The following is a 20883-nucleotide window of genomic DNA, read 5'->3' on the forward strand; positions in this document are numbered from 1 at the left end:
GTTCCGCTTTGCCATCTTCCTGCAGTAACTCTCCCCTGGGTATTTGAAAGAGAAAAATTACATTTTCTTCATAAATTTGAAAAACTTGAATCCCATAAGGTTTTTATTATTCTACTGAGTTTTGAGGCAGTTTTGTGAATATACTGGAGACTTTCAAAAGCCAAAAAGTAGTTAGTCACTTTCATTCAATCAAATTCTTATTTGCTTCTTAGAAGCAAAAATTACCTTAGAAAACTTTATGGAAGTATCACTATCATAGATAAAAATGTATAAACTAATCTATTAACATGTAAATTAAAGACCAAGATCAAAAAGGCGAATTTTCTGGTACTATTTAGTTTTTGCTAATATACAGAATAACTCAGAACACAACATACAGAGCTCAACTTTTAAGTTTATTTCTATTAGTTAGCCACATAATATGTAATTTATGAGTCGCACTAGGTGACTTTATACGTAGGTGTGCATCTATGTTATTCAGTTCATTGGTTTTGAGATCCAAAGCCCTTCAACACTCTGTTGTGTGGCATTGAGATTAGAACTCCAGAGCCATGTGTCTGCACTGGCAGGTTTTCTGTTGGTCTCTACAGTTAGGGAGTTTGCAGGGCTCGAGCAGGGAGGAGATAGTCTGCTTTTGTTGTTTGTCCCCGTATCCCATAGCAACACGTCTTTACTTCAGCAGCAGCTGCTGAATCTAGTTTGTACTTGTTCTAATGGTTGTGGACCAGCTTCATCATAGACTCTAAGTGTCTCCAGCACCAGGCGGTTGGCATGATGCCTCTGCTCACAGATTTGCTCTTAGTCCCACAGCGTCTCTTCTGGGAAGCCAAAGATTCCAGCAGTAGATTAAAGCGAAGTCCATCCCTAAGTGTCCAGTCTTCCCTTCCTTGGGGCCTCTCCTAATACATTTTTAAGTGGTTCTAACCTCACATCTCTGTTTTTGCAGTCGCTACCTGGTGATACCTGGAAGTCTGTGCCATTTGGGAGCTCACTTAAACCAACTTGCAGGAGGTGAACTTGCTGTTCTCAACTTTCTCCACAAATAACAGCTAAACTGAAAATCAAATTAAGTCAAAGCTCTTCTTAATTTTGTTTAATCCCAGTGTGACTGAAGAATTATGAAGGAAGGAAGAAGGAGGGGCCCAAGAAGAAACTCAAAGCATTTCCTTTAAAATTAGGAACAAATCAAGTATGTCCACCTTCTCCCCTGCCTAGTCAATATAGTACTGGAAGTCTTCCTTAGATTAATAAGTGAAGACGATAAAAAGGATACAAAGTATCCGTGTTTGTAGATGATACCATTCTGTACATAAAAACCCCTGAAGAGTCCATGAGAAATATCCCACACCTCATAAACACAGTTACAAAATAGCAGAATTCAAAAATAACACTAAAAAAAATACAGAGCCTCTCTCTACACAAATGACAAGCACACTGAGAAAGAAATCAGGGAAACAATTATGTTTACAACAGCATTAATCATGGAATAAATCTAACTAAGGAAGTGAAAGACATGTACAATAAAAACTTTAAGACACTGAAAAAGGACATTGAAGATTATAGCTGGAGATGGAAAGAGCTCCCACGCTCATGGATTGGCAGGACTGATACTGTAAAATCAGCCATCCTACAAAAGGCAACTTAAAGGTTGAATGCAATTCCTATCAAAATTTAAATGCAATTCTTTACAGGAAAAAAAAAAAACCCTTAAATGTTATATGAAAATACAAAAGACTCATGTCAACCCAAATCCTGAACATAAAAGCATCCTGAAGGGGCCACCAGTGCACATTTCAGGATGTACTCAAAGGGCTCCATACCCTGTTATCTTGGTTTGCTTTCTACTGGTGTGATAGAATATCTTGACCAAAGCAAGGTGGGAAGGAAAGGGTTTATTTCTCCTCACAGATTAAAGTCCTTCATGAAGGTAATGAAGTGTACAAACTCAGAGCAGGATCCTGGAGGTGGGAACTAAGGTAGAGGCCCCAGAGCGGGGGCTACTTACTGGCTTGGTCCCTACAGCTTGCTCAGTCTGATTCTTTATACAACCTTGGGTAGTCCACCCAGGAATGACACCATTTCCAGTGAGCTGGACCCTTCCACATCAATCACTGATCAAGAAAACACCGGAGAGATTTTGCCTAAATCTGATGTTAACATTTTCTCCACAGTTACCCTTCTTTCCAGAAAACTCCAGCTGATGTCAAGGTGACAGATAGTCAACCAAGACAACAGACCCCTTGTCATAGTAAACACCGACATACTAAAATATTACTATTAATCCGTAGCCTCTCCTTTTTTGCTTATCCCTGAGATCTCATCTTAATAGCAATATCACAATATAAAGCATGGTATAGCTTTTAAAGTCCCACAGTGTTTAAAAATTCAGTCTCTTTTTAAAGTACCCAAAGTCTCTCTAAAATTCCAAAGTTTGGGCTCCTTTAAAATCACAGCAAGTTGCATATTTCTTATTCTAAGAGGTAAGAACTAGGGCACAGGCACAATCAAATCAAAGCAAAATCAAAGTTACACAGTGGAAATTAAATCCGGTAGCTCACTGTCCCCCATCTGGAACTGACTGAGATTGCAGCTGGGCAGCTCTTCTTTTCTGGGTCTGCCAGCCACAGCATCCACAGCTCTGTTCATTCACTCTATATTACTATCAGCATTGCCAAGTTGCTCAAAAGCAAATTAAAATATAATCCAAGTTTTAAAAGGGAAAAGGTAAGAATAGAAATTTCTCAAAAAGAGGCATACAGATAGTCAAAATATTTGTAAAAAACGATTAAAATCATTAATTATTAGGAAAATACACATCAAACTCACAGTGAGATTTTACTTCTCTGAGGATACAATGATAATACCCCAAAGACAAAGGATGACATGTTTTGATAGGAATGTGGAGGAAAGGGAAATTTTATATAATATTGCTGTAGATACAAAGCAGAATCATTGCAGAAAACAGAGTGGTTGTTCCCTATGAGGAAAGTGATAAAATGACCACCTAACCCAGAAACCACATTAGGGTATATGTGCAAAGTAAATGGAATAGTCTTGTTGAAAACAGGTATGGGCCTTCCCATGTGTATTACAGTAGCAATATTTGCAATAGCTAAGCCCCAAAGCACCATTGGCAATGAGCAGCAGAAGAAAAAAAAAATGACATTTGAACAGAACAGAATGTTTTTTATTGTAAAAAAAAAAATTCTGACATTTGCAGCAATACGGATAAAATTACAAAACTTTATGTTAAGTGAAATGAGACAGACACTGAGCAAACACTGTGTAATTCACAAACATGAAATACTTCAGAAGTTGATCTCTAAGAAATAAAAAGTAGAACATCGGTTACTACAGAGTGAGAAGGGAAGAAAAGAGGTGGGGGAAGTTGACAGTTACATCTCCATAGGAAAATTCTACTGTTGGGTTTCATAATAGGGTCGTCAGAGCTAATAATAATGTGCTACATATTACTAAATAGCTAGAGGAGGGATTCTGAATAGTCCTGCCAGAAAAAATAAATATTTATGATAGATATGCTAATTACACTGATTTGATAATACACTATATACATCTACTGAAGCTTTACACCACAACAGAGCCTTAGAAATATTATAGACCAATTATAAATAAAATTTTGGTGCAGAACCCTCACACCCCCACAGAACAGAATTCATCATCTCATTAGGGAAACTGAAAACTACTCATCCAAACGGAACACTTCTCATGTCAGACTTTGCAAGGAAAGGAGGAGACACGTGAATGTCTGTTGGACAGATGTAGCTGGAGACGAAACTGGAGAGTCTGAGAAACCGAGAAAACCAGGAAACAACGAAAGTACTGCTCTTCCTACACAGAGAGTCATCACTGCAGCCCTGGACAGGTGTCCGCAGTCCACGTGCAGAGTAAAGGGACAACGTCACCTTGACTCTCATTTCTCTCACAGGGGACAAGGGATTTTTCCTTTTCCTTTATTTTTTCCCCTCCTTTCCCATTTTCATTTCCTCAGAGTTTCCTATATAGGCCAGGTTTACCTCAACCCTATCCTGTGGTTCAGACTACCAAAAATAGATCATAGTTCTCATACCCCAACCTCTCTGGTACTGTGATTATTAAATATGCCATGACAACTGACAACAAGCAAACTCATCAATTATGAATAGTTAATACCCCATCTATTTATTATATACAGTTACTGGTCTTGGTTTCACAAAACCGTGCGTGTGAGCTGTCCCGTTCAGTCCCCACAACAGCCCTGTGAGGTAGTCAGGAGGCATCACGTCTACGGAACACAGAAGATAAGAGTTCATAGTGGCAGGGCTGATATCCTGGCCCGTGTCTTCTGTGTCCTAATCCAGGATGCCTTCCACTTTAAGATGAACTGAGCTCACGGTCGTGAGCAAAGCAAGCTCCCGTCTTAGAGCAGTTGACTATTCTTTGGGCTTGCAAACATAGCTCATTTAGACCCGAGACCTCATGCCTGTGCACAGGGAGTCAACACACTAAATCTGAGTTAGAATTGGCGTCAGAAGGATGAAGAGGACATAACTTAAGAATCTTGGACAAGGGTTGCTGCTTGATTCTCACTGGACCAGGTTGGATGTTTTAACTTCAAAGCAGCAAAGTCCAGGAGAAGAGAAGCCGGTCAGAGGATCTTCTCATCCAACAGTTTATTGATTCCTTCACAAATCCTCTTGAGATTGGGCCTGCAGTTTCCATGCGGACCATAGAGAATAGAAAGGAACTCCGCATCTGCAAAGTGGTTGAAGACATGGTTGATGCGTCCATGGCTTCTGGGTGTCAAATGTCGCTGAACCAGCTCATGGACCAGGTCCTGGCACTCATGCAGCAGCTTAGAGAGCACGTTTGTGTCGAAGGTGTAGTCTACTTCATAGAAACTGACCATGGTCATAGCAGTCTGGTTCAGCTTCTTCCGGAGTTTCTCCACAATTACAACCTCCTCTTGACTGAACTGTTTGTTCCGGTAGAGGATGCCGATTTTGATGGCCACCTTGATTGCATCTTTCATGATCTTGTGGGCCTCCTTCTTGTTATGGGTGTGCTCTTCGGTGACTTTGTACAGCTCATCAAAGATTTCACTGCTGGTGTCATCAATCAGCATGTTGGCTACAGTCTTGCTGGCTATTTTGCTCAGAATCTTCTTCTGGGCTTGAAGGGCAAGACTCTTTGAGCTAAACACATTAGGACCTGTGGCAAAGAAATAAACAAATGCAGGGATATGAGAACTGTTATTATTATTTTTTTTTTTTACAAGTAAAACACATTAAGTAGAACTTACATCCTTAGAACAAAAACTAATGTCTATATCCACAATCACCTAACTGAACTCCACCCCAGATTTTCCCAAGTGCTTAGATTATAGGTATGTGTCACCATGCCCTGGTCACCAACATTTTTATTAATTTTAATTGTGGTGTGTGTGTGTGTGTGTGTGTGTGTGTACATGTGTGGGCATGTGTGTTGTGGTTACAGGACAATTTGTGGGAGTCAGTTCTCTCCTTCCACTACGTGGTCCCAAGGATTGAACTCAGTTTATCAGGCATGGGGGCAAGCACCTTTACAACCACTGAATCAATCTCATCAGCCCTCACCACAGTTCTGGGCAGCATAAAGAAAGACACTTGATAGGAAACCAGACATCAACAGTGCCAAACCACCAGCTGCCTTGCTCTCTCCAGGTGGGCCTGTTCCTCCCGAGAAGTTTCTAAGTGGCTCATGCGCATCCCTCTGGAAAAGTCTTTCTCTCCTCCAGACTGAATCTTACCATTTTAGACCTACTCCACACATAAGCCTTTCTGACTTGACTACTTACCAAAGGTTTCCCTACAGCTACTGGCACCATGGAAACCATTCAGTTTTGCCACTTACATAAGAAGTATTGCATGATGCCCAGAACATAGTACATGTCCGGGGACAATATGGACAGTTGATCATGGAAGTCTTTTTTTTTTTTTTTTTGGACTGAGTCTCAGGATCCATGTTTGCTTCAGTCTAAGATATATTTATTTTCACTTTCAAGGTCTTGGAAACTGCGGCATGCTCCAGATGCCAGGCAGCTGCTGTGCTGTAGCTGTTATTCATAGCCTGTATGTACAACTTACAGAACAGATGTCAGGAATTTGAGAGAAAGTCAAAAGAGCTCTGTTAAGAAATGTCACCCAACCCATGTTTACTTGCTTGTCATTTATTTACTTACTTAGTTGTTCATTTTTATTTTTGAGATGGGGTCTCACAGGGTGGGGATTCAGCTTAGTGGGAGGGCACTTCCTCAGCAAACACAAGGCCCTGGGCATGGTCCATAGCACCAGAAAAAAAAAGACCCCTCCTCCCCTCCAAAAAAATCACAAAGACACAGGGTTTCGATATGTAGCTCAGGCTGGCCTGGAATTTCTTATGTAGCAAAAGCTAGATTTGAAGTCCTGGTCCTCCTGCCTCTGCCTCTGAAGTGTTGGGGTGACAGATGTGTGTCTCTATGCCCAGGTCACTCATTGTCAAGGGCACGGAATGGCACTGTGTGGGAAACACAAATGACAAATTAAACATGCCTTGTATGACTAGGACACTGAATGAAACTTAGGAAAACCACAGCCAGCTTGTTTTGTTCTTTTCCACTTTGTGAATGAAGGAGACTATAACATGATGTCGACATACGTCTGTCTGTCTTGAATTTGTTGAAATACTCTATAAAGTCTACAGCTGTCCATGTAGCCCAAGCTGGCTTTGACCTTGCAATATCCCATTTCTACCTCTTTGGTAGTGGGATTTTAAGAATGGGCTACCATACTTGGCTCACCCACAGAACTTTAATTTCATGTACATTCTTAATGCTTGAAAACACTTGGTTAACCCATCATAATTACCAGCAACCGAAGTGTGTAAGTAAATTGAAATTTAAGGAATATTTTTCTGGTGATGATAAGCCTCCATAGATTGGTAATTTTCTTCTATCAGGGCACAGTGCTCATGCCAAGGCTAGTCTGGGCTGAATATTTATTAATCTTTGAAAAATAAATGACATGTGGAATAGTGGGTTAAGGTACTTTGATTAAAAGATGTATCACACTAACAGATGTGAGTTTCAGATTGGCTCTTTGTCTGTCTGGGAAGGTTCTCCACCCCAGAGGCACAAGTTCCTTTAAACGTCTCCCTTGGAGGAAACACTAAGATTGAACAAGAGAAAGGAGGAGGATCAGCATGCCTTGGCCTCACCTGTCCTCCCAGGCAAATGAATGTGTATGAAGTCTGCACATTGAGGATGCACAGACATCAAAGAGGGAATTTGTATCTGGAAGTCCGTTCCCTCAAAACTCTCTTTGAGTTGGGGAAGTGATGCTTGCTCGTACTGAGGCTAGCCTGGGCTATTGAGAAGCTTCAAAATAAAACAAGAAATCAGGCTGAGAGATGGCTCAGCAGTTAACAACCTGGTATGACTGCTCTTGCAGAGAACTTGTGTTCAGTTTCCAGGACCCATACCAGGCAGTTCACAGCTGTCTGTAACTGTCTACAGAGGATGGTCTTTTCTGGCCACTGTGGGGCACCTGTAGTCACATGCATACACACAGACAGACAGACACATACACACCTGAAAAACAGAATAAATCTCTTTTTAAGACAAAAAAAGTGTGCTTTGTGAAGAAAAAAAATGTCCCTTAATTTTAAAAAAAATTGAAAAACCTGGGGTATTACACAAAATGAAATGGATTATTTTCTGTGAAGCTTAATAAATACATCAAGCTGTTCTATCAATTCCAAGAGAAGAAGGAGATGACTGGTATTAAAAAAAAAAACGCCTGCTCCTACCATGATGTCCATGTACCAGTACTGGGAACCCATGCTATCTTACCTGACGATACAGATGTGGTTAAGATGTGTCAAGTAGAGAGACTATGCTGTTCTATCCACAGGCCCATGAAATGATGTGGTGTTGTGGGGGGCGGTGAGGGAGGAAGGAGCAAAGGAGAAGGTGTGAGACCAGATGTAGAGGTTGGGGTGACTGCTAGCTCTGCAGATGGAGGTGAGGACATGAGCCAAGGGATCTGGGAGCGGGGCGGGGGAGGGGGGCGTGGAAACTGAAAATGCAAGATGAAGCATTCTTCCTTACACCCTCCCAAATCCCTGTGACCCTACTTCCGATTTCTGAGTTCCAGGAACATAAAGACAAACTCTCAGCATTTCAAGTTTCTCCATGTAAAGTGATTGTTGAAGGAACTGTAAGTTAACTCAGGTGGGTGGAATGAAATCTTCCACTTAAATATTTCCACCAGGATACCAAGCCCCTGGGTGGCTTCCCTGACGCTTCTGGCCATCTCTCTTGAATAAGAATTATTTATCTGCAAATTATCAGGATTTACAAACCTCTGTTCTGAGAACTCAAGAAAGGTAGGAATCTGAAAATCTCCAAACACTTAAAGATCACAAGTCTGCAGCAGAAGGAACCAAATGTTAGGGACCATCAAAACCACCAGGAAAAGAAACAAAACAAAACAAAAAAAGCCGAGGTAAGAGTCCTGCTGACAGGTCGTTCCACCAGGGCCACCACCCTAAGGACACTAACCTGCAAGACCCACTCCCCTGTGGTGGGATGCGGGGTGGGGGCGTGGGCGTGTGTGTGTGTGTGTGTGTGTGTGTGTGTGTGCGCGCGCGCGCGCGCGCGCGCGCGCGCGGGGGGGGGGGCATGGGGGGGGGGGAGCTTGGTCCTGCCTCAACTTGGTATGCCATGCTTTGTTGACTCCCATGGGAGCCTGCCCCTTTCTGAGGAGTGGGTGGGGGAGGTAAGAAAAGAGGGTGGGGGGAGGGAGTAGGAGGAGAACAGGGAGGGGAAACGGTGGTGGTGGTTGGTATGTATAATAAATAAAAGAATTTAAAAAACAAAAACAAAAAGCCATATCACCGAGTAGATTCCCACATGACCACAGATTTTTGCATTCAAAGTGATCATGAATGTGCCCTAACATAAATGCCCTACACAGCTCTTCCTCTTCCATGCTCTGGGAGGAAGGGCTCTGGGATCACTGTAGTGAGTTTAAGATGACCAGGTATTTGTGCTCTTCATGGTTAATACATAAGCTATTGCCAAGGCTTCAAGAAGTCCTGCAGGCCGTGGCTGGTATGTGAAATTAAGTTAATTATAAAATAAAAACACTACATATAAAACAAAGAAACACAGAGCCAAATACAGGGGTAATAGCTGAAGGGATCAGAGAACTAGCGAGTAGCAATGACTAACCTTAGCTTTTTTTCAGCACAAATAAAATATCACCACAATAAAAAAAAAAAAGTCCTGCAGGAAAGGTAATTCCATGGTTTTGTTTAGTCACCCAGTCACAAACTTACTAGGCACACATACCCCCACACACATGTACCTGTAACTATGTAAAACACACCCTGTAAGATGCATTATGGGAAACAATGGAAAGAATTAGTAGAAGTCACATCAAGACAATCAGCACAACAGAACGTTCACAGCCCCCAGAGCTCTATGGGGGAGGAGATCCACAATGCTACTAATGGTTTAAGGGACTGTGCAGCCCAGGGCACAGTCCTATTCAGAGACATTTGCACACGGAAATTCTGACCTTTTCTGTCCATACTTTCATATTAGCGTTCTACAGAGGAACCAAGAAGAGACACTGTAGACTAGAAGGAAGACCATGAGTCCAGTTTTGGGAACCAAAGTCATGGGCAAGCTGATGAGGAAAGCAAGCTTCACTATGGCTAGTGGGAAACACTAAAATATCCAGAATAGGGTTATTGACACAACCTTTTCTTTTCATTCCTATCTGAACACCTTAGGAAAGTGCTTTTAGCCGGGCGGCGGTGGTGGCGCACGCCTGTAATCCCAGCACTCGGGAGGCAGAGGCAGGTGGATCTCTGTGAGTGTGAGGCCAGCCTGGTCTACAGAGTGAGTTCCAGGACAGGCTCCAAAGCTACACAGAAACACTGTCTCAAAAAACCAAAAAAAAAAAAAGAAAAAAGAAAAAGAAAAAGAAAAGGGAAGTGCTTTTGGCTGTGGATAACCTTCTCTGAATGAAAGTTCCCATTATCTAGCCATTAAGGGCAAGGGACCATTTATGAGGCCTAGGGATTTGTAACTACAGTGAGGTCATGGGAGTGGATGAGTCCAGAAAGAGAACACCAAAGATGCTCTCCGTGGACACTTGAGTGTGTGGGAGAGGCCTGCAGCCACGCTGAGTTGCTCCTTTCAAAACAGTGCTCAGCCAGAGCCCAAGTGGTGCTTCCACAGTTCCAGAATGGTGAAACGGCATGCCCATAGTGACAAACAGCAGGAAAGTCTCACCAAGCTTGGTGAGCGGGCAGGAAAGAGGCAGAGGAGCCTTGTGAGACTAAGGTAATGAACTGGGAGAGAGACGAAGTAAATGACGGTTATAAAAGACACCAGACCTTGACCTGTGACTAGAGCTCAGGAAAATGCTCTTGAGTGTCACCAGGCTGTGGGGGTGGAGGGGCCAGAGCACAGCTATTCTCTCCTCCTCCTCCTCCTCCTCCTCCTCCTCCTCCTCCTCCTCCTCCTCCTCCTCTTCCTCCACCTCGTCCTCGTCTTTGTCCACCTCGTCCTCGTCCTCGTCTTCACAGGACTCTAATTCTCTACCTTGGTTGTGTCTCTAAAAAGTGAGTGGAACTTGAACAGACGTGCAGAGAGACATATTAACATTATATAGCGGAGGCTTATTTGTAAGAGCAAGCAAACAGCATCACTTTATTTCTATTGACAGCTCAAGATGACAGCAGGGGAAAAATTGACTGCAAATGTCTTAAGAAGTTATAAATGGACATGGTATCCGGGTGGAAGCAGTGGGTGTTGTTTGGGGAGCCCATCTGTTAAGGCAGGGAGTCAAGTGTACAAGGAGGGTGGGGGCAAGACCACGGCCATGGAGAAGGCAAGACCCAGGTGGAGGAGCTTGGAAGAGTCCATGTTTCTGGTCACCAGTCGCTTCTACCCTAGCCCAGGGACTAGGGAGCACGACCATGCGTCTTGGGCAGGACATGCTCACAAACAGCTCCGAGCTTCAGCTTCCTTCCACAGCGAGCTCAAAAAGTGTCTTGTCCGCAAGACATGGACGCAAAGTCCAGGAGCTCTGCCCCTGGCATGCGCGTGCATGTGAGCAGAGGGAAGGCAGCATTGATGACTGGTCTCCTCTTGGCAAGAGCTCTCCCGCAGACACGCTTTAAAGGGAAAAGCAAAGATCTGAGATGATCTGATAAGAAATCAGATATCTGTAATTATAGCGCCGGGAGGCCCTTTAGGGGGGTGGGGTGGGGGATGTTTGGCTTTTTTCCCTAATGTCTATCATTTTAGGTAAAATGAAGAGATTCTGTGAAAGTTTTCAGTTTATTATTGTATATTTTCTTGCCCATCCCCAGCTAACCACCAACCTCCACCAAGCAATCTGTAACTCGACTCATGATTCTGTACCTGAGGGGCAGTGCACCATGTATCTGATCACTACAGTCCTGCAAGAGAAGGCCTGGGTGCTCCAGCTCATAAAGTACGAAACTGAGGCAGAGTGGACAGCAGCAGTTCATTCAAAGACATGTGGCCAGTCAGCAGCAGAGCTCCAGGGCCAGAGTTCACAAGACTCTGGACAAAGCCAGCAGCCTCTGCCTTTGTACTCCAGGGCCCTGCCTGCCTGCCTGCCTGCCTGTCTGCCTGCCTGCCTGCCTGTCTGCCTGCCTGTCTGCCTGCCTGCCTGCCTGTCTGCCTGCCTGCCTGTCTGCCTGCCTGTCTGCCTGCCTGTCTGCCTGCCTGCCTGCCTGCCTGTCACTACGCTACTTGCTAGGATGGTCATGGACCCACCTCTGAAACAGTAAGAAAGCCTCCCATTAAATACTTTCTTTCATAGGTTGCTTTGGTCATGGTGTCTCTTCACTTCTTACCCATGTGAAACATTAAATGAACCTCAAATTTAAATCTCAATTTAGCCCGGAAAGTTAACACTCGTCAGTTAATAGAAAAAGGACAGCATTATGACAAGAGTAACACCACATTTACCAGAAGCTAAAGATAGATACAGTTTTCTTTTCTTTCTTTCTTTTTTCCCCCCCGAGACAGAATTTCTCTGTGTAACTTTGGTACCTGTCCTGGATCTTGCTCTGTAGACCAGGGTGACCTCGAACTCACAGAGATCTGCCTGGCTTTGTCTCCCAAATGCTGGGATTAAAGGTGTACACCACTACTGCCCAGCCTAGTTTTCATTTTTTGGGCAGAACTCTGTTTTAACAGAGTTATGTATGGATTTTGTTTTTCTGATTGATTTTATAGTTAGCTCTGCAAAGTAAATGAGAATCTGATCACTTTCTTTTACCAGAACTCTCTGAAGCAGATATTTACGAAGTCATTAGAGAATGACTCATTTCCAATTTACAGGCTGATTCTGATGATCTGAGAGAGACTTTCATACCACAGAAGAGCATCAGTAAAAGCCAGCATCTACTTACATACTTCCTTTACACAGAGCTGAGTCAACCTCTCTTTATAGGGTAGTCTTACTGATTGGAGTACTTTATGCATATAACCAATCATATTCTTGCAGCAATTCTATGATATACACAACAGCAACAGCATTTTACTTTCAGGGAAGCCAAGGCAAGGGAAAGGAGGGTTGCTTCTCTGAATCCACTATGCAGGAGGTAACCGAGCTGGGTTCTGCAGTCGCCCCATTGCCCTGCACTTCACCCCCACTAGACACACATTTCAATAAGTACCAAACTTCCATGCACGAGTGATGAACCAATTCGTTTAAACGCTTTTTTGAATTACTGCCCACTTTAAAATAAAGATTGATCAGGTTTTATCTCCCTCAGGAAAATTAATTTTTCAAAAACAGGAGCTGGAGAGATGGCTCAGAGGTTAAGAGTGCTCACTGCTCTGTTGGAGGACCAGAGTTCAGATCCCCATTCCCTCATCAGGTGCTCACAAACAACTGTAACTCCAGCTCCAACGGACCAGACACTCTTGCCTGGCCTCCATGGGCACACACATACTCTTACACGGACATGCACATATGCACACACAAACAATTCAACAAACTTTTAAATGCACAAAGCATTTCAAGCATATAGATAAAATAGAAGAAAATATAACATTTATATGGCTAATATACAGAAAAAACAGTTCTTTAAAAATTATTTTAAAAATGTATTGTTATTGATATGTGTGATGTGGGGGTATGGTTAAGTATACGTGCCAAAGCCTACCTATGGAGGTCAGAGGTCAACTTTGTGTCGTCTGTTCTCTCCTCCACTTATATATAAGTTCTGGGGACTTTACTCAGGTCATTATGAGGCAAGCACTTTACCTGGCAAGCTGTCTGGCCAGCCCAAGTTCTTAATATTTTGTTCTCAGATAATAACACAGAGGGAAGTGAAATTCTTTTTGTTTTCAACTTCTCTCCCACCACTCTCCCCTCGAATCTAATCTATTCTGGAGACTGATCTCTGATCCCTAGTGTTTGTAGATGGATGATTCTAAACTTTCCATCAAAGGTGCCACATAAACCCTTCAGAAACATTGCATTCAACATCGTGCTTTCAAGATTTACCTAGATGACTCTGTCTGTATATTTCCTTTGCCAGACACTTAAATTCATTATACCTCCTCTGCACACACAGCAGTCTGCAGATTCCACATCTGGAACCTGCCTGCCAAGTCCTGGCGGAAGTGATGCCAATTGCTCTCCAAGGAGCTGCTAATCTTCACTCCCAGCAGCAGTGAGTTCCTTAGGTTAAACTTCCTCATCAATAGCCCACCTCTTTAATTTTTATCTACCTGAATAGTGCAAAAAGTAGTATTTTGTTTTTAACATGCATAGCTCTCAGCCATTGGTATACAGAAGATTTTTTTATTTCAAATTTTATTTTTTATAAGGATATTTACATATCAGCCATGGGTTCCTCTGTCCTTCTCCCTCCCCCCTCCCCGCCCCTGCCTTCCCCCCAGCTCTTCCCCCCCAATTCCCATCTCCTCCAGGGCCAAGATTCCCCTGGGGATTCAGTTCAACCTGGTAGATTCAGTACAGGCAGGTCCAGTACCCTCCTTCCAGGCTGAGCAAATTGTTGAGAACAAGATTGGAAAAAGCACAGGGACAAACAGCCAAACTAATGTAAACACATGAATTATGAACAAAAAGCTGTGGAGCCCCCAACTGGATCAGGCCCTCTGGATAAGTGAGACAACTGAATAGCTTGAACTGTTTGGGAGGCACCCAGGCAGTGGGACCGGGACCTGTCCTTAGTGCATGAGCTGGCTATTGAACCTGGGGCCTATGCTGGGACACTTTGCTCGGCCTGGAAGGAGGTATACAGAAGTATAACATACATAGGCTGATTATTCCCTTGATTTTTTTAATCTGATTTTTAAAAATGCCTTTTCTGCCATGAGGTAATGGAGACTCATCTATTTTCTAGAATGTTAAGCTTCTGCTTTCCTCATTTCAACCCACCTGGAGGATGTCTGTGCATATCCTATGAGGTTTGGATTATTTGTCTTCACACAATTTATTCTTTTGGTTAACTAGCACATCCTTTCTGCTATTGATCTGGCAGGGCTCCTTTTTTGTCATATCAAGTTTCCATATTCCTGAATTTTTTTTAGTGTATTCTTCAGTCTGTTGGTGCATTTCAATAACAATATCACATCTTAATGGCACACATCTTATTCACATAGTGGGTGAGTACCCCACTTTATTCTGCTCAGTGACTGTCTTAACTATTCTTTCCCTTCCTATATGAACTTTCAAGTCATTGCTCAAGTGCATAAAATCTATTAGAACTAACGACAGAATTCAGCAAGCTATGTCACTTGGAGATAAATACACACGAACCCAACCATTAACAGCCATTTAGTTAACTGTAAGAAAGGGCCAACGACATGGTTGCACAAGCTGATGACCTGCGTTTCATCCCCAGAAGCTGCGTGGGAGCAGAGAACTAGAAAGTTGTTCTCTGACCTCTGCACATGTGCCATGATACACACAAATCCCCTCCCTCCCTCCCTCCCTCCCTCCCTCCCTTCCTCCTGCTTCTCTGTCTCTCTCTCTCTCTGATACACACACACACACACACACACACACACACACACACACACACACACTAATAATCAGGAAGTGAACTATAAGCTGCATCAGAGGATATTTGGTGAGTAAAATGTGCAGACACTTTATAAGCATTATCAGAGGACAGAGAAGATCTGACCAAATGGTGAGAGAACAGTGTTTACTGGATATGCAGTTTCCACATCAAAGATGACCTCACCTCTGCTTCTCCCAGTGATTTAGCTTGTTGGTCTCTGCTGTAGTTCTAGCAGATTCTATGCCGCATCTCTTGGACATTGTGATGTAGCCAATGATGCCTACACAATCTATCATCTTCTCCTTGTGTTCTCTTCTTCATTTGCTGTTTCATTGCTTTATTACAATGGTGGGAATGTCCACCAGTGTGATCTTGGGAAATGAGAATTATTGGGCATTTCTGTCTCATGCCTAACTTCAAAAGGATTACCTCTACACTTTTCCCATAAAGTATGATGTCTGCTGTGGTTTTCATGAAGTTTTTATAGTTTTGCAGAACAAGAAAGTCATAAACCAAGGCAAGTTTAAAATACAGAGGTGGGTACAGCGAGATGGGGGGAGATATTTTATAGGCACAGGGTGCTGTATGATGACATTCTGAGCTCTTGGGTTGGTGAAAGCTAGTGTTCTGCCAAATTAACTGATAAAACTGGTAATTCATTATACTTTAAAAAAAGGAGCTCTTAAGAGATACATATGAGCTAAATGAGATGCTAAAACAGAAAATTAAAAGTCTTTTTAGAGCTGCTATTGAAACTGAGGCTAAATTCTAAAGTTACTGCCACTCACCTTTCTCTGACTTTGCTCATTCTAGAATTTTCCTTGAGCAGCTTTTTGGGCTCACAGTGAAGTGTCTTCATCTTACAAACCAGTCCCCAAATTCCTTCCAGCCTCAGAGCCCAGAACCTCAGTTTGGCCCACACTGAGGTCCCTACAGATCAGGGGAACTCCTCAGGCTGTTAAATCAAATGAAGGTATGTCTGCAGACCCTCAACGATGTTCCTGGGTTTCTGCTGAGACCCATTTTCAAGCTTCTTGGTGAGTTTCCCTGTTACTTGACAGGTCAATCCTGTTAGCTGTGGGTTCTGCATTCCTTTGCTCCTGCTTTTCTCACAAACCCACAGAGACATCAGAGGCAGGTGGAGCAAGATGGGGAAGCTCTCCACGAGCCCAAGATGCTGTCGGATGACATTCTTAGCTTTTGGTTTGTGGAAGCTAGTAGTCTGCTAAATTAATGGACTCCAAAAGGTTTTAATCTATTGGTCACAGATTTAGTTCTGACACAGAGGTGGGCAAGGAAGGGCGGTTCCAGAGGGCTAGACCTAGCCCAGGCTAAGGCAGCCAGCCTTTGTACCTGCACCATTCCCGTCTCTCCACAGCACTGACGTTCTGATCAGCCAATCAGCAGACACAGCTTCTTCAGGAGACTGTGTTCACACTTGCGCTTGTTAGATAATGCACTTTGTGCTTGCAAGGTCACACATTATTTATTAAACATTAAGGTCCCTCATAGTTAGGAAGGCTCATTTCTAGGATCTGATGCTAATAAGACTGAATAGCGGGCAAGACCGGAGTCTTCAGCAGAGAGGAATAGCTGGTAAAGGCAATTCAGAAAGAAACCCTTGGATCATATCAAAACTATTAGCCATTATGGCTTGGATCTGAATTATTTCTATACCCTCTGCATCTGACATAACATATGAGACAGACTATTATACCTAAAATTAAGTAATCAGAGCACAGTTAGGCCTAATGGAGTGAACTTGACAGATGAATCAAACATCTAAAATAACCAAAATTTATATATTTTTAGTGAAATTGACTATACAGTTCTCCCTATATTTATAGTTACTTGTAATCTACGAACTATCTTACATATATTTATTTATTTATTATTTTTTAAAAGATTTATTTTATTTATTATATAAACAGTGTTCACTCTGCAAGTTTGCCTGTACGCCAGAAGAGGGAATCAGATCTCATTACAGATGGTTGTGAGCCACCATGTGGTTGCTGGGAATTGAACTCAGGACCTCTGGAAGAGCAGTCAGTGCTCTTAACCTCTGAGCCATCACTCCAGCCCCCCTTACGTATATTTAAATGGTTAGAAATGAGACTTTTAAAGAACTCACTACTGTAGTATTTTTTATTATTAAATACAAATATTGTTTAATTTTAAAAGCAAGATTAATTACATTATAGGACATTTAGATACTAATTAAGAGCAAAAAAACTTAGTACTTAAGGTATAAAACATCATGAATGTTGTTATTAGACATTGATGTCTTTTGTACAATTTGGATAAGAAGAACTAACTGAAATCGTTAGTACTTAGTACTTAAGGTATAAAACATCATGAATGTTGTTATTAGACATTGATGTCTTTTGTACAATTTGGATAAGAAGAACTAACTGAAATCGTTAGGTATCTCTAGCAGAGTAAATGGAGCTAAAGTTTAACTTAAAACCTAGATTTCTTTTTTTTGCTTTACCCAAATATACTGACATATATAGACAATGAAAACATTTGAATCTTTCAAACATTAGTTTCATATAAGGTTTAGTGTAACCAGTCATAACAAAAAGAGACCATGATATTTTCATTTGTACCCTCATTAAAACCAAGACTAGTATTTTATCGATTTCAAATACACTAGGTAATATTAGATGTTTTAAAATAAACAAAATAAACAATTTAAAAAATCTAATTACAAAAATATTAAGAAACATAAAAGGTTGTGGGGGTGTTGGCGATGGCGGCGGTGCATGCCTTTAACCCCAGAACTTGGGAGATAGAGGCAGGTGGATCTCTGTGAGTCTCCAGAGTGACTTCCAGGACAGCCAGAGCTGTTACACAGTGAAACCCTGTCTCAAAAAACAAAACAAAATAAAACAGAGAGAGAGAGAGAGAGAGAGAGAGAGAGACAGACAGACAGACAGACAGACAGACAGACATAAAACTGTTTGCTGTCAGTGGATGAAGATAAGAACATCCAACATTTTCAAAGTTTACATGAAGAAGCTCTCAGATGTGGGAATGTTTGCAGCCCTCTGGCACAGTCCTCACCTTTAAATCAGACAGGAGTCTTTGATGTGATATCCTTTTTTTCTGTTAGTTGACCAAATCATCTGGTTTTTAATACTTAGAAGAAATCTCTAACTAATTTAAGCTTTAGTTAGCATAGCTAAAAGTCTTTTACAATACTATGTGTTACTGGTTTATCTACTAGACCATATTTTATAAACAGATTTAATCTCTGTCCATTAGAACAAGTGTTAAATCACTATATGACTCACTAGGACTATTCTAAGGAGGCATCGCTCTCTAAACAGAATTTGTTAACTATTTAAGGCAAAGACCGACTATTCAAAAAGCAAAGGCTTTGTTTAATACGAAAACATATTTAATCACAGCTCTTAAATGTTCATTTGGTAAAAGGAGACGAAGAACAATTCAATATTTAAGAAAAGATTATTATAGGAAAACAGGCGAGCTGGAGAGATGGCTCAGTGGTTAAGACTATTCTTCCAGAGGACCTGGGTTCAAATCCCAGCACCCACATGGCAGCTCACAACTGTCTGTAACTCTAAGATCTGACACCTTCACATAGACATACATGCAGGCAAAACACCAGTGCACATTAAATAAAAATAATAAATAATTAAAAAAAAGCCAGGTGGTGGCGGCGAATGCCTTTAATCCCAGCACTTGGGAGGCAGAGGCAGGTGGATCTCTGTGAGTTTGAGGCCAGCATGGTTTACAAAACAAGTTCCGGGACAGCCAGGACTGTCACACAAGTAACCCTGTCTCAAACAAACAAACAAAGAAAAAAAAAGAAAAAGAAAAAATGCTGAAAAAAAAGAGAAAAGCAGGCATTAATTTTACATCAGGGCATTGAATTAACCTTCAAAAATTTATAGCCTTTATATTATTTTTAACTTAGTTACACCCATATTTATTTTTACATAACTGTTTATAACATGATTTTTAATCTTCACACTGTTATTACAAAATTTAGAAAACAATTTTAATGAGGTAATTTTAAATGAAAACTCAGGAGGCTGTATCTGAAACAAAACATATGGTGTTTTAGCTATCCAATAATTATAAACATAGGTAAAGTATGTAATAGTTCTTGTTTTCTTAATGAAATTTAAATTAGTTACTTGTTAAAGATTTAAGTTATAACATATAGCTTGAAGTGGATTTTTGTTAGAAAAAGTGTTTACCTTTTATTAGTGTTTCTGAAGCATCAAAAGTAGGGTAAAATGTTTGACATTTATTATTATAAAATAATATAAAAATAGAGATGACTACTTTTAAAAATACATATATCAATATGGTGTAACATATTAAGATGATATGTAAATTCTAAGATGTCTTACATAAGCCTCAAAGTAGGTTTCAAAATGACAATTTAAAAATTTTAAAGTTTTCTCTTACCTAGGCTTGGCTAAAGTAAGGGTCTTGAGAACTCTATGTTTTATTCATTTGTTTTTAAAGAGACAGTAGTGGTAAAAAAAAAAAATCCTTAAAATCCTTGGAATGTGGGTGTATTTATACATATCTATGTATGCAGCATATCTAAACACAGACATGAGCCATCCTCTCAACCTGAGGAACAAACAGTTTAGAATCTCTAGGGAGGGTGATTATCAGTAGGAGGAACCCATCCTGTAGTAGGAGCGATCACCTCTTCAAGCTAACTTACACCCTCAGGCGATGCGGACCATGCTGCAGAGCCAGAACTGGAGCACAGATCAAGAAGAGAATGTCTTGACGGGAATTGTAGGGTCATGCATATCTTGTCATTAAAAGCAGTTTCAAATATTTTAAGTTGAAAAACTCCTCTTAATTGTCCCATGGAAAGATTTAGGACTACTAGTCATCTCTATTTATTGTATCCATGTGTCACACTGATGAAATATACTTTATGTCTGTTACCATATTTATTTTTCTTAATTTTAGTTTACTGTGAGCCAAAATGAAGTCAAGCCCAGTTAGTTTACAGGGGCACTGACTTATAAGTCAGTTTGGCAATAAGTACATTTTGTAAAAATAAAACATAACCCAATACAGACAGTTTAGTTGTAATAAAACATAAGGTAGATTTCAGTAAAACAGGATTTTCAACATAATTGTGTTGGGATTTTATTTTCTATAATCTTCATTATAAAAAGAAAAAGGCATAGAGATCTTCAGTAGACATATATCTCTATTAATTTATATGTAGTCCAACCATAATAAAAACCTTACATTTAAGTTTTATGTTAAGAACATTTTGAGGAGGCTGTAGAGATGGCTCAATAGTTAAGAACACTAGCTGCTCTTCCAGAGGTACTAAGTTCAATTTTCAACAACTATATGGTGGCTTCCAACCATCTATAATGGGATCTGATGCCCTCTTCTGGCATGTAAGTATACATGCAGACAGAGCACTCATACAAAAAAAAAAAAAAGGAGTATTTTGAAAAAAAAAATCATTTGCATTTATGTACTCATTATATAAATGAAGATCTGTCTTGGAAGGAAAGCCTTGTCAAAATCTATATATATAATAATAAAGGTTTGTATGAAACATTTAACATTCCCAAAGATCATTTAAATAGGTACTTAAATGTATAAATAGTATGTATTTATCAGATCTTAATATATGATCATAATTGCATGTGCAATTTAGTTGGACATACCAAAAAATAATTTTAGCACATACCAAAAATTAATTTTAAAGAGAGAACTGAGGTAGGTAGCCACAGTGTGTTAAAAAGAAACTTT

The 20883-nt window shown here is 40.9% G+C and overlaps 1 protein-coding gene across 1 annotated transcript in view; it reads right to left on the reverse strand.

Moving 5' to 3' along the window:
* Positions 1-409: 409 nt before the first annotated feature.
* The window catches only part of Tnfaip8l3 (TNF alpha induced protein 8 like 3), a 43777-nt gene continuing 23303 nt past the window's right edge, over positions 410-20883 (reverse strand). Inside the window, exon 2 of the mRNA XM_036191762.1 lies at positions 410-5208. Within this exon, the coding sequence (XP_036047655.1) occupies positions 4646-5208 (563 nt within the window). The 3' untranslated portion in view covers positions 410-4645. The remainder of the gene's footprint in view (positions 5209-20883) is intronic.

The sequence above is a fragment of the Onychomys torridus genome, chromosome 7, assembly GCF_903995425.1.
Source record: "Onychomys torridus chromosome 7, mOncTor1.1, whole genome shotgun sequence".
Taxonomy (NCBI): Eukaryota; Metazoa; Chordata; class Mammalia; order Rodentia; family Cricetidae; genus Onychomys; species Onychomys torridus.